Source organism: Poecile atricapillus, chromosome 3, assembly GCF_030490865.1.
Source record: "Poecile atricapillus isolate bPoeAtr1 chromosome 3, bPoeAtr1.hap1, whole genome shotgun sequence".
In the NCBI taxonomy this organism is placed as follows: Eukaryota; Metazoa; Chordata; class Aves; order Passeriformes; family Paridae; genus Poecile; species Poecile atricapillus.
In genome coordinates, this window is record NC_081251.1 from 38715125 (window position 1) to 38727357 (window position 12233).

The 12233-nt window shown below is 45.2% G+C and overlaps 1 protein-coding gene across 7 annotated transcripts in view; it reads right to left on the bottom strand.

The window, feature by feature from the left end:
- Positions 1–8472, bottom strand: part of EPHA7 (EPH receptor A7) — a 163108-nt gene extending 154636 nt beyond the window's left edge. For 4 of the 7 annotated variants that reach the window (XM_058835173.1, XM_058835171.1, XM_058835174.1 and 1 more), the window contains exons 1-2: positions 8157–8458; positions 4092–4156 (exon numbers count right to left, since the gene is read on the bottom strand). In XM_058835173.1, the coding sequence (XP_058691156.1) occupies positions 4092–4156; positions 8157–8253 (162 nt within the window). In that variant the 5' untranslated portion in view covers positions 8254–8458. Of the gene's footprint in view, positions 1–4091; positions 4157–8156 lie in introns of all 7 variants that reach the window. The other 3 variants (XM_058835176.1, XM_058835170.1, XM_058835169.1) reach the window with 1 other exon arrangement.
- Positions 8473–12233: the final 3761 nt, after the last annotated feature.

The following is a 12233-nucleotide window of genomic DNA, read 5'->3' on the forward strand; positions in this document are numbered from 1 at the left end:
GAAGAAAATACATATTAATGCAGGAGTATGCTCTCTCTCTCTCCTTCATGTCAGTACCACATAAAAGCTCTAAAAATTACTGTTGTATCATGGGCACAGTTGCAAAGGGGCAGCTTCAGAAAAGGCTGTTTAGCACACCAGGTTCAGATTTCACCCTGAGCTCACACACATTTTTTTAAGGTCACAATGGCTTATGGTTTTGAGTGAGAGCAAAGACCAAAAGGAAGGAGGCAGCTTCTCTTCCAAAGAAACCTAACGTCAGTGAAGCCTTAGAAACTGAAATTGCTTAGCATTACAGTACGTAACACCTGTGCATGTAAAACTTCCAATGAAGCTTGTATAGAAATTCCAATGAAGTTGTATAGAAGGCATGAGATCAGGTCCTAAAACTCACGAATCAGATGATTCTTATCCCTGTTATCAAAGTGGCATAGTGAGAGGACAAGAGAAAATGGACAGAATTAAAAATCTGAAAGCAAGAAAATATTTTATTTGTCTCCCTTTCAGTCTACCTTCAGTTATATTTAGACTGAAAGGTTAAGCAACAGCTCCTTCTCACCTCGCCTTTTGTCCAGTGGCTACACCCACATTAGAAGGGGCAAACTTCGTTTACCTGGGAGTTCAAATGAACCATGAGGCTACATACAGAATTAAAAACAACCCATATGACTGAAAGCTTGCTGGTTCAAAGCCTGAGCGTTGTTGATGCTCTCTCTTTAGGTTACCAACTGTGTAATGATCTGGTAAGCCTTTAACAATCCCAGAGTCTTTAACAGCCTTTGGTAGCGTGGGAATTTGCACCTCCAGCAATGGCAAACCTTCCACTGAAATCAACCAGGCAGATCTTACAACCATCCAGGTGTAACCAAAACAGCACTTGTCTCTCACCTCTTTTCACATTTCTTGTAACATTTCAGTGCCTGCAGAAACTGCAGCTGTAATAAATTAGAGGAGGGGGGCGAGCTATCGTCACCCCAGGATACAGGCAACTATGACTTCTCTGGATGGCACTTAGCCCTCTGGCCCTGTGTCAATAATGCACTTAAGCTCATGCTTAAGATCAGTGACTGTACTCATGAGCTTAATGGTAAGCACATGCTTAAGTGCTTTGTGGGGCTCCTCCTCTGCAGGATATAGCATCCACTGACATTTCTCACACCGGCAACCAAGCATGGAAGGCACTGGTTTCCCAGATCAGGAGCCACTCAGTGTACATTACTCTGCAAGCCTATTTGACAGCAAATGAGACCATTTTAGTGCTGTTGTCTGTTTCAGGAAAAAACAGATGTGGCTGAATTGATGCTGGAAGTTATCACCACAAAATAGATCACAGCTGCAGATGCTGAAATGCACAGAAGTTGTAAATATCAAAGCGCATTTCAAGGACCTACAGTTAATATAGATGAGATATATACAGTATTATATATTACATGCATATGGTATTAAATTATTGAAATAGATTATTAAATGCTCATGGAGTTAACTGAAGTGATTGCATATGGAACTGTATTAACCTCTGAACAAAAAAAGAAAGTCTATCTTCATAACAGATTTATTAGAGCTGAATGAATAAATTCTTTTTTCACCTCTGTAAGAGCTAGAAAAAAACAAGAAAAATTAAAAAGGGGGCCTGGACTGAGATGGTTTTGGTTATACCACAATAATAAAAAAATCTCCCCATTAAAAACATAATCCGATCAAGCTGACAATTTTGCCAGGTAATGCTCTGTCCTTTGGGGTTTCTCTGAGATGGTCTGGCGGGGGGGCTGAGTCGTTTTATCTTGTGTAAGCACTCTTCCCTTAAGACACCAAGCCAGGTTCTGCAAGAAGATATTCATTAAGACAATGCATTGCATCTTTGACATGAAAGTAACTCTCATGCACCACACGACAGAATCTGTCTCCTGGAGTTTTGATGAGGATTGCTCCACCAAAACAAATCACCATTCCTCCTCAAAAAAAAACAACAAAACAAACTGAAACAAACAAAAAAATGCAACAAACAAAACATATTTTACAAAATCAACCTACACATCACAATACAATACAAATGAGTTTTCTCAGAGTCAAAATCTCACTACATGACAGTAGCTAGCATCAAAGAGATTATTATGTTACAGTCAAGGAAAATAATTCACACAAGAAGCACTACATTTTGTGATCCCTAGCATTAAGTACTGGAGCTATTGTTCCATATTTTGCCGAAGCAAAAAAATTAAGGAAATGTGATTTATGATGCAATTACGTAATCAGAGTGTCTGCAAGGAAATAAAATAGATAAAATAGTACTTCAAGATGTTTTTACCTATGGCAGCTAAGGTCACCATTCATTGAAGTCTTCTTATAGTGAGCAATTTCACAGAAAGAAAACTCCACTTTTCTTTGTCCTACTGCAAAATCTGGTGCTATACATGCAAATCTGTTTAAATATGCCCTGTTCTATTGGTTTCAATTTATGGCATTTTAACTTCTTAGTTATCTTAACAGTGTTAAACGTAGCATTCGCAGTTGAATGAGGCATTTAACGAGTGTCTGACTGATATATTCTGTACTGTGATAATGCAGTAGTTTCTCTCTAAATTTTCTGTGTTCATTCCCATGAAGTCTTTATTGCATAGTAAATAATTAATTAAAATTAGAAAATAATTTCTTTTCAAAATTTTATTAAAATGGTGCTTTTACGTTAATTTATAGGCAACTTCTTCTGAACACTTTCACACATACAAATCTAGCCATTAGCTTTGATTCATTTTTAATTTGTGATTGAAATTCGCTACCTCTGAAACTCGCCTTTCACTCTTTGTTGAATTTGACTCTCATCTTTCAGTATGCCGATGTGCAACACATGTTGACATGTCTTTCATCATCTACAGGTTAGCTTAATATAAGTGCCACCAAGCTAATCTTTCAAACACCTCTGGTGAAGGCTTCAATCAGTGCAAAATGCTAATGCTGAGGTTATTGGCCATCATACAAACTGAGCTCACACTGCATTCCCTCTGAAGTACTTAGATTAAGTTTCCAGTTTATGCTAGTATTGATACTACAATCTTGCTTTTAAAGAAAGACACTTCCACATTTTCATTCTTCTTATTTAAAGGATTTGTTACACTTTTATATCCCTGCTCACACTTCACGCTCTTCTGGCTCCAGATTTCTTAATGAACTGAAGATTAAGGGGCTGATCCCCCAAGTTCTTGTTCGTGCAAGGCGTCACAATAGATTCAGCAAGACTGTTTCCATGCAATAACTGTCCATATAATTTATGATTTGTCAGACTAAGTTCATGTAGGACTGAGTTAAGGTAGGACAATACATTCATTATATCTTTCTGAAAATGTCCTTCCTCAAGGATTGAGGAAGAAGTGGTTTTGTAACACTTCTAATTCAGACTGAAAGCAGCATTTCTCAACTTTGCTTATATAATAAATAAGACAATAACACTGGTTTTTCTAAGCATCTCATTTTTTATAATGATGTATTTCACAATGGTACATTTCATAGAATGCCATGACATTAATTTGTACGCAAGCTGGAGGTGGCCTTAACCACATAATTCATGCCTAGTTCCAGATATCAAACTCTTCAAGGCTTGGGGATGTTTCAAGTTTGGAATGTCATTTCAAACACATCTGCAATATAAATGTTTTTATTTTAGAGCACTTCAATCTGTGCTATTCAATTACAAAGAAAACATCATAAACAAATTTATGATCACCCATTATACAGAAAATGAAAAACATATTTTTAGTTTCCACACAGAAGCAGATCTGTTGTTTCTAAAGGAAGGAAAAGAAGTGATTTAAAATACTGTGTTATAAATATAGAGTGTAATCCTTTGTACAGCACCAAGAAATACACTACAAAACATAAAGGTACCAAAAGTTTCCAAAGAGCCACTTGCTTTTAATTAGCATGTACATTTGTACACTGTAACCTGAGGTTTCATTCTAAAAATGAAGAAGCCATAAACACTCTGTATCATTACTGAGAGAAATATGAGGGGGAACTAGTTTAAAGCAGGTCTTTCAACTGCTTCGATAAAATAACTACTCATCTTTAGGAACTTAAGCTTTGCCTGCAGTACTTACCCCATTGGGAGGAGAGGAAATCCATTCCAACTCTGTCTGTTGTGCTTTAGAGTCCAGCAATATTACTAAAAAAAAGAAAAAAAAAATAAATTCCACAGCTTGTTACACATAACAAGGAGGGGATTTAAATCTAAGAAACAAATTTAAAAATTTGAAAAGTAATAGAATTAATATAATTTTTGTACAGATTAAAATTTCTTCTTCATATTATTAAAAAATTACCTGCAATTACAACTAGGTATTTATTTGTAAACAGACAAATTATTATGCACCACTCACATACAAGCAGATATACATAAATCTTTACAATTTCATTGCTTAAAACAAAGTGAGGGGTTTTTTAGTGCTCTGAAGTGCTATTAATCAGTCATTAAGATGCAAGCTCCCTCCCTCTCCTTTTTCATAGGGACATTTTCCATATGCTGGTTATTACAATCAGCTTAAAGCACACAGACACACAAACATTTCAACACATTTCCAAACTGATTTACACAGTCTATACCTTGCCGAGAGTCACACTGAAAAAGCAACGATCTTTTTTGAGTGTCAAAGTGAAAAATACTTCCCTTTGGTGATAAAGCAGTAATTCTGCAAATAAATGACGACCAGGAATACAGAAAATGAAAGACTCTGCAATTACCTCACACCTCACATACACAAAATCAGACTAATTCACTTTATGGTAATAGCTTCCTAAAATCTTCACGTCATGGTGACATTTATGAAAGACATCAGTTCTAGCAGCGCCACAATTATTTTCAGTTAAATGTAACCCTACCTCTGAAAGTGGTTAATCATAACCTAATACACCAACTCTTCAGGAGCATTCCTAATTTGAACCTATTCCATATAGCTTTAGCTATAAAGCTATTTATAACTTTAAACACAGCATTTCTGTGCTAAGATATTTAGATGTGTGACTTAAGGTTGTAACTTGAAGAAACTTTTGTCAGGTCTATCAAAACAGTTTTAATTCTAGCTTTTCCCCTTTCTCCAAGGAGAATTTAACACCAAATTTCAGTGAATTACTAAAAAGATGTCTAATAAGTTAATTCATACAGTAATATATGGAATGCTAGCTGAACACAAAACGGTAGCTTCCAGGCCTGTATTTCAGTAATGAAGTGGAACTACTCATTAAGGAAGTCTGATAGTCTCCCTCTAGAAGGATTACCTGCTTCTGTCATTAAGGTTGGATTCAAGGGCCTTTACTTTGTAACACTTTCTACAGAAAAGCAGGTGGTGTATGCGGCGGCTTGTTAAACAAGAACATTTATAATGGTCCTGGAAAAAAAAAAAAGGTACCACCAAAAATTTAACCGTTTCAGCACCAGCACAACACACTACGGCTGCAATTCATTATACTTTTTATTTGGCAGTAATTCTCCATCATGTAGCAACGGGTGAGCACATCAGAGAAAGAAAAGATAACAAGCAAACAAAACAAACAAAAAGAAACCCCACAAAGAAACAAACTAACAAAAAAAACCCCAACACAGCAACCCCTGCTCTGTAAATACCCCTTGCAAAGAAATCGTGCCGTTCCCTCTGGCATCCGAAGTCACCGGGGAAGAGCTCTCCAAGCCAGCGGCCCCTGCCCTGCTCACAGCGCGGGGAGACTCGCGGCCGTCACGGCTCGTTCAGCAACGCGGGTAAGAGATGCTGGGGGCCGGCGCCGCGCCCCGCGCACCCCGCCGGCAGCCTCCGGCTCCGCAGCCTCCCGCTGCGCAGCGCACCGGGGCTCCAGCGCGGTCCCTCCGCGGGGCAGCTGCGGACCGCGCTCCGCCGCGCAGCGCGACCGAGAGCAAAAGGAGGCGGAGAGGCGGCGGGCGAAGCGCGGGGGCGCGGCCGCTGGAAACGGGTTCTGCGGGGCTCCGCGCAGGCGGGGAGCAGTGGCCTCTCGCCTTCGCGGGGAGCCGCGGGGGCGCTCCGGGCGCTGCGCGGAGCTGCGCGCAGGCGGCCGCGCCCCCGCGCCGAAGAGCGGGGTTCGGCGGCCGAGCCGCAGCGGAGCGCCGGTCCCGCGGCCGCCCCCGCCACACCCCCAACAGCCGCGGTTTTGGGAGGAAGCGCCCGGGACAGCGGCCCCAGAACGGAGCCCCGAGTTTTGGCGGCCACGGGGCGAAGGATAGCCCGCCGCCCGTGTCTGCGCAGGACCCGAGGGTCCTAGCCGCGGGCAAACGGCTCCGGAGGTAACGCGGTCACTTCCTCGCTTAGATAGACAGGCGGACCCTGCCCCGCTCCTCTCCAGCATCTAACCGCGGCTTGTATTGAGCTACAGAAAAGAAACTCGGAAAACTTTCCAGCCTTTTACCCCTCCCATCTCTCTTCCGTACCCAGTGGGTAGGGATAGGAAACCACGCGGGGTTGGTGCTGCCACCGGCCCTTCGGCGGGGCCGGCGATGAAGCTGCAAAGTTACTTTTTTTTTTTTTTTCTTTCCTTTCCTATTTTTTTTTTTTCTCTTTTTAACTCGCTTTTTCTTCCGCGAGAGTTTTCTGCGCTTGTAGCAGGTATCTGCTATCAATTCCTGTCTGCCGCTCGCCCCCTCCTGACCCTCCTTTGGTTAGGTGATTTTCCCCGAATATACAGATATTATACAAGCACAACCATCGGTATAGATGACTATACAACCACCCACAGACGTATAACACAGAAAAAAACGGGACAGGCTACCGCTGGGAAGCACCGGAGTAGCTCCGATCCCGGAGCAATCGGTAGGGCAGAGCGGGGCAGGCAGTCCGCACCCTCCCCGCCTGCCTCCCAGCCCGACTGCCCGGCCCTTCTCCTCTCCCCCCCAGCCACGGCTACGCGTTAGTGCTCCCCGCGTGAGGCTTTCTGTGCTTTACAGCCCCTCCAAATAAACTTTCGAAATGCTCCTAAGGAAAGGCTGCTTCTTCTTTCCCTCTCTAATCTCGCCATCGACTTCGGCTTTTAAGGGCAGAGTACATTTTAATTGAGGAATTTTTTAAAGCTCCAAATGATATTTTATTGCATGCCAGAGGTTTGATGGAAAATACTGACGCATCCAGCTGAGGCGGGGGGAAAACCCCAAACGCATACATATGCAGTGGCACCGAAAATGCCCTGACTCCCCCTTCCCTGTCATGTAGTGTGTGTCTTCCTCCCCCACCCCCGAAGATGGAGACGGACCTTCGCCTTCGGCTGTCAAGCGCGAGCAGGGAGCTCCTTTAAATCATTTCGGATTTTCTCCGCGTGAAAAAAGAGATTCCCAGATGGGCTCTGTGAATTGATTTTAAACACCTCCATCGGTCTCTGATCCAAAACTGCCTGGTTTGTCTCCTCGCGCGGGGGAAACAAATGTGCGGGGTGCGCCTTACAGAGATATCAGTATTGGACTGATGAGGACGGGGGAGCTCCGCTGTGATACGCAGGCGGTGTAAAAACCCTAAACCTCTCTCCAGCGGTGCCGGGGGAGAGCACACACGTTGCAGGCACACGACGCCAGGCCGTATGGTACCCTCTGAATACGTGTCCAGCCTGCACAGCTGGGACGTGCAAAACTGCACCCCGATGCTCCTTCCCGTGGTCTGTGCCCGGCCCCGCTGGGCCGGAGCGCTGCAGGCCCCCGGCGGGGAGCGCCCCGCAGCCCCAGCCCCGAGCCGTGCCTCGCCTCCCACCAAATGTCCCGAGCCCTAAAACTCGGCCCTCAGCCCCTGCCCGGGGAGCAGCGAGGTAACCCGCCCTCCCTGCACCTTCTCGGGAGAGCGACGCTGCCCTGCACGGACACCCGGCCCGGGGGCTCTCCCAGCCCCATTCCTCCTCATCACGTGCGAATGCCTCGCAAACCTCATTCCTGGGAGCAAAGGCAGTTGTCCCGGTCCCTCACACATACATACGCACAACCCCCACTGAATGCTGTGCTTTTTCCTCCCTCCCGCCTCAACTAAAAAGTCTTTTTTTTTTTTTTTTTTTTTTTTTTTTTTTCCTGAGAGGGGGGCTGACAAGCGGCTGGCAGGGGCAGGAAGGTTCCCTACTAAGCCACCAAACAGACTTCGTGGGTAAAAGCAATAAATAAGCTCAAACTTTTGTTTTCCGCATCACCTTACCTTCTTTTGCAGCCTGTGCCTCCCCCGTGTGTGCAAAGCGGAACAGCCAGACGGAGCACAAAATAATCCAAGAAGGGAGCCTACTTTGGAAAGCCATGGTGCAGGAGCGGGGTGATTTTATATTTCTAGCTCTCTATTCCTAGACACTGCCACTGCCGCCGCTTGGTGGGTGCTAGAGGACGGTGGAGAATTTGCTGTGCTAGTCAGTGGCTCGGCGCTCCCTCCCTCCAGGCTGCCTTTCTCTTTCGCCTCCGCCTCCGCGCCGCTGCCCGGCTCCCGCACCGGGCCGGCCGCCCGCCAGCCCCGACTGCAGCCCGGCCGCCCGCGCCGCGCGCCGATAATATCAATGAGGGCGGGGGGGCGGGGCCTCGGCGGCCGGGCGGCCCGTCCCTCAACGTGACTGACAGCACCCCCTGACCAATCGGCAGCAGCTATCAGCGGCCGGCGGGCCGAGCCGCCCCCTGAGTCGCCGCGGCCGGGGGGGCGGTGCCGGCGGCGCTGGCCAATGAGCGCGCGGCGGTGTCGGGTGTCTGCCGGTGCCGGGGAGCCGCGGGCTGCGCGCGGGGCGCAGCGCCGGGACGGAGGGGCCGAGCCGCGAGCGGGGCACCGAGCCCAGGCGGCTCCCGGCGCTGTCCCGCACGCCTGGAGAGCACTGCCCGGATCGTCCTGCGAGCGAGGGAGCGGATATCCATGCGTCCCTCCCCCAGGGTTCCTTGTGCTCTCCCCGTGTCGCAGCCGCCGGGGTAGCGAGAGAGAGGGGTCCCGGCCAGGGTCCGGCCTCAGCCCGAAGCCGAGCCGCCGCCGGCGGGTCCCGGCGGTGACCCCGCGCGGTGCCCGCCCGTGGCCGGGCTGAGCGCGCACCTGGGTTGCTGCCACCGAAAGGGAAACTTCGACAGAAGCTGCGGGATGGCTCCCCAAGACAGCCGTGCCCCAGCAGTCAAGTTCCTCGGGGCGGACATCACTTGGGATCGCTTCCCTCTGTTGCGTTCGCATTTTCCGCCCCGCGTCTCCGGTTTGCCCCAGATATGAAGAACAGGTTAATGGCAATATAGATTCTATGTGGAGAGGAAGGAGCGGCTGCTTCTCCCCTGCCCTCTCCGGGTGTAACCTGAAGCGCGTGTAATCCTCTAACAATGAGACAATTTAAATAGGAGGGGGAGGAAAAAAAAAAAAAGTGAAACCCGAGGGAGAGAGGAACTTGCCAAATCTCTCTTGTCAGCGCTCACCCTGCGGTCCGTGAGAGCTTTTCCCGGGGATCCATCACGCCCCCACCCCTCCGCTTTCCTTTCTCCAAACCCACCCCTCGCTCCTCCAATGAGTGAAACAACTGTGGGACGGACACAAAAACTTATCGCTCCCCGGATGAGGAGCGGAGCGGAGCGTGCTGCGCGGGGCACGGTGGCTCGGTGGGAGCGCTCCTCTCCCGGGCCGCGCCGGGGCCGGGGCCGCGCAGCCCCCGCAGCGAGAGGCGGCGGCCCCTGCTCCGCGCCCCCTGCGCACCCCCTGCTCGGCCCCCGCCTCCTCCGCCTCTGTCCCGCGCAGCCTTCCCGGGGCCGATACCGACCGTGTGAACCGGGCTTTGTGCTGCTCCGCTAAAAGTGCGTCGCCGTGTCCTTTCGAAGGATAGATACCGCGATGTAAACAGAATAAGTGACTATCGTCTCGGAAGCAAGCGAAGGCAGCGAAGAGCGAGGGGTGTAATTGCAATTCGGTGGCAAGATTGTGTGAGGATCTGAAACGCGCCTTGCGCAGATGCGGATCCTGATATAGAAAATGTTGTGCCATAAATGGGAATTTATACTGGGGGGAGGTTTGTTTATTGAACCTCTAGGTAGGTAAGACAAGATTAGAATTACTAGTAGTAATAATTGCAATAATACAGTGCTCAGCATTGACGAATAAACGGCTACCATACTCTGGGCTTTGAGCACTTTCCCTGTGGGCTCCTTGTTACTTCCGAGAAGGGTGTAGAGAGAGGCTCCAAAATGCGCTGTATTTCTTGCACTTGCTGAATAACTAATATGGCTTAGAATATGACAGTTTTTATGCTTCATTCAGAATGCTCTGTTGATACTTTGGATACCATGACAAGTGTAGGCATAGTACAGACTCCTGATTTTCTCATCCTCTGTCGTCTGTCATTCCATCCTCATGCATGTGTACTTAGAAAGGGGAGCTGTGCAGAACAATGAGTAGGCTTACCTTCTTTTAAAAAGGCTGTTTTAAATACACGCAGGAATTTTGTGACTTCTTGGCAAATTTTCATGGATGAAGTTAGTTTTCACATTGCATATATTTTAACAGTGATTAACGACGATGTAGGAAGTCTTCAAACTAGTTAGTCCTCCACAATTTCCTAGCATGAAGTGCTAGCATTTTACTATGTCACTAAGCCAAAAAGACATCTTTTACCCTGAAGAATGTACTAAAGAAATTGTATTGAGGTTTTGAATGACTATGTTTATAAAAATGTAGAAACTTGCTAAATGGAAACATTTATAGGAGAAAGACTTAAATGGTAACGAGGTGTATTCCAGTCCTGCGTATAGTATTAGGCCAGACACTTATTTTTATCATCATCTGCATTTATATAGATTATACTGTACTATTTTATACAATCTAATATTGTATGTGTATGATGTATGTATCATATCATACATACAAGGATTCCCAAAGTTACATGTGTTAACCACACAAAGGGTATGTGTGTACATGAGTGAGTGTATAAAGAAATTAAATAAGAGATTTTAAAAAAGTGTATATTATTCTTCCTGATCAACTCATTTTAAATGACCTGTCTTCCTGATAATTGTAAATTAAGATAAAATTGACATATTATATGTACTGCTTTGTTAATTCAGTCGTGGATGTACTCAGTGTTACACCAAAATGTTCCATATACATTGAGAGAGTCTATTAGTGTTGGGGGTGTTTTTTGTGCTTCTTACACATTAAATCTTTGCAAAATTGATGAAGAATTTGAAACATTTTTTTTAGTGAATTTGATTTTTTCCATTTCCTCTGTTTATATGTAGTGTTTTCTAATACTTCCTTGTATTCTGTAGGATGCACATCCTGGATTGCATCTCATCCAGTTGTGTTCAGTCTTTTGCAAAGAAAAACAGAAAAGCAATATAATACCACTGAACAAGAATACTCAAGCTAAATGGACTACAATCCTCAGATTTGGTAACAAAGCCTCTGAGAGAAGAAAAAAGAAAAAAGGGAGGGGAAAAATGGAACTGGGAATTTCATTCATATCAATGCGGTACTGTTCAGGCACCACCAAAAGAAATGGTTAATGAGAAAAGAACAATGTGATCTGAGATTGTCTCTGTGTCCTATTTTGTCTTTTTTCTCCTAACTCAAAGTCTGAGGGCCGGATTCTGTCTTTTGTTTTTACTGTAGTTACAATGATTTTCTTGGCAGTACCAAGCATCCCTACCAAGTTACTAACTTCATCCTAGCTGAACTTCTCTACATTGAATTGCAAAGTTCTAACCAGACTTTTGAGAAATACTTAAATAATTTAATTCTCCTTAAAATTGACTAAATCTATCTTCACCACAACTCAATCTGAAATTGTGGCACAAGAAATAGGGGATGAATTCTAGGGCTACAGTATATGTAAGGAAATGAGCATAATTTGAAAGTTGTGAAAAAGTTCTATTTTCACAAATTTTCTTCTTGCAGAATTCACCCATTCTTTCTTTCTGACTTTGTGCAGGGCTGAAGTGAAATTTCAAGTTTCAAAAAGCTGTTGAAGGTTAGCCTCAGACACAGTTTCTGTAAATGATGTTGAGCCTTGATTCTGTCCACAGAGCGATCCTTAAAACTGGTTTTGAAAAAAACCCAAAGCTTTCAACTTTGTTTTACAGTAGGAAAAGAAGAAATTAGGTTTAAATAACAAAAGAACATCTTCTAAACCCTGAATTTTTGGTCTAACTCTAAGCAATCCCTAAGTAGTTTTTATCCATGCACAAGATTTTCTCTGAAATACGTAGTATACATTTTTGTGCCATTTTTTTCAATTTTTTTGTATACTTTTAAATATAAAATTCATTGGCTTTGTAACAT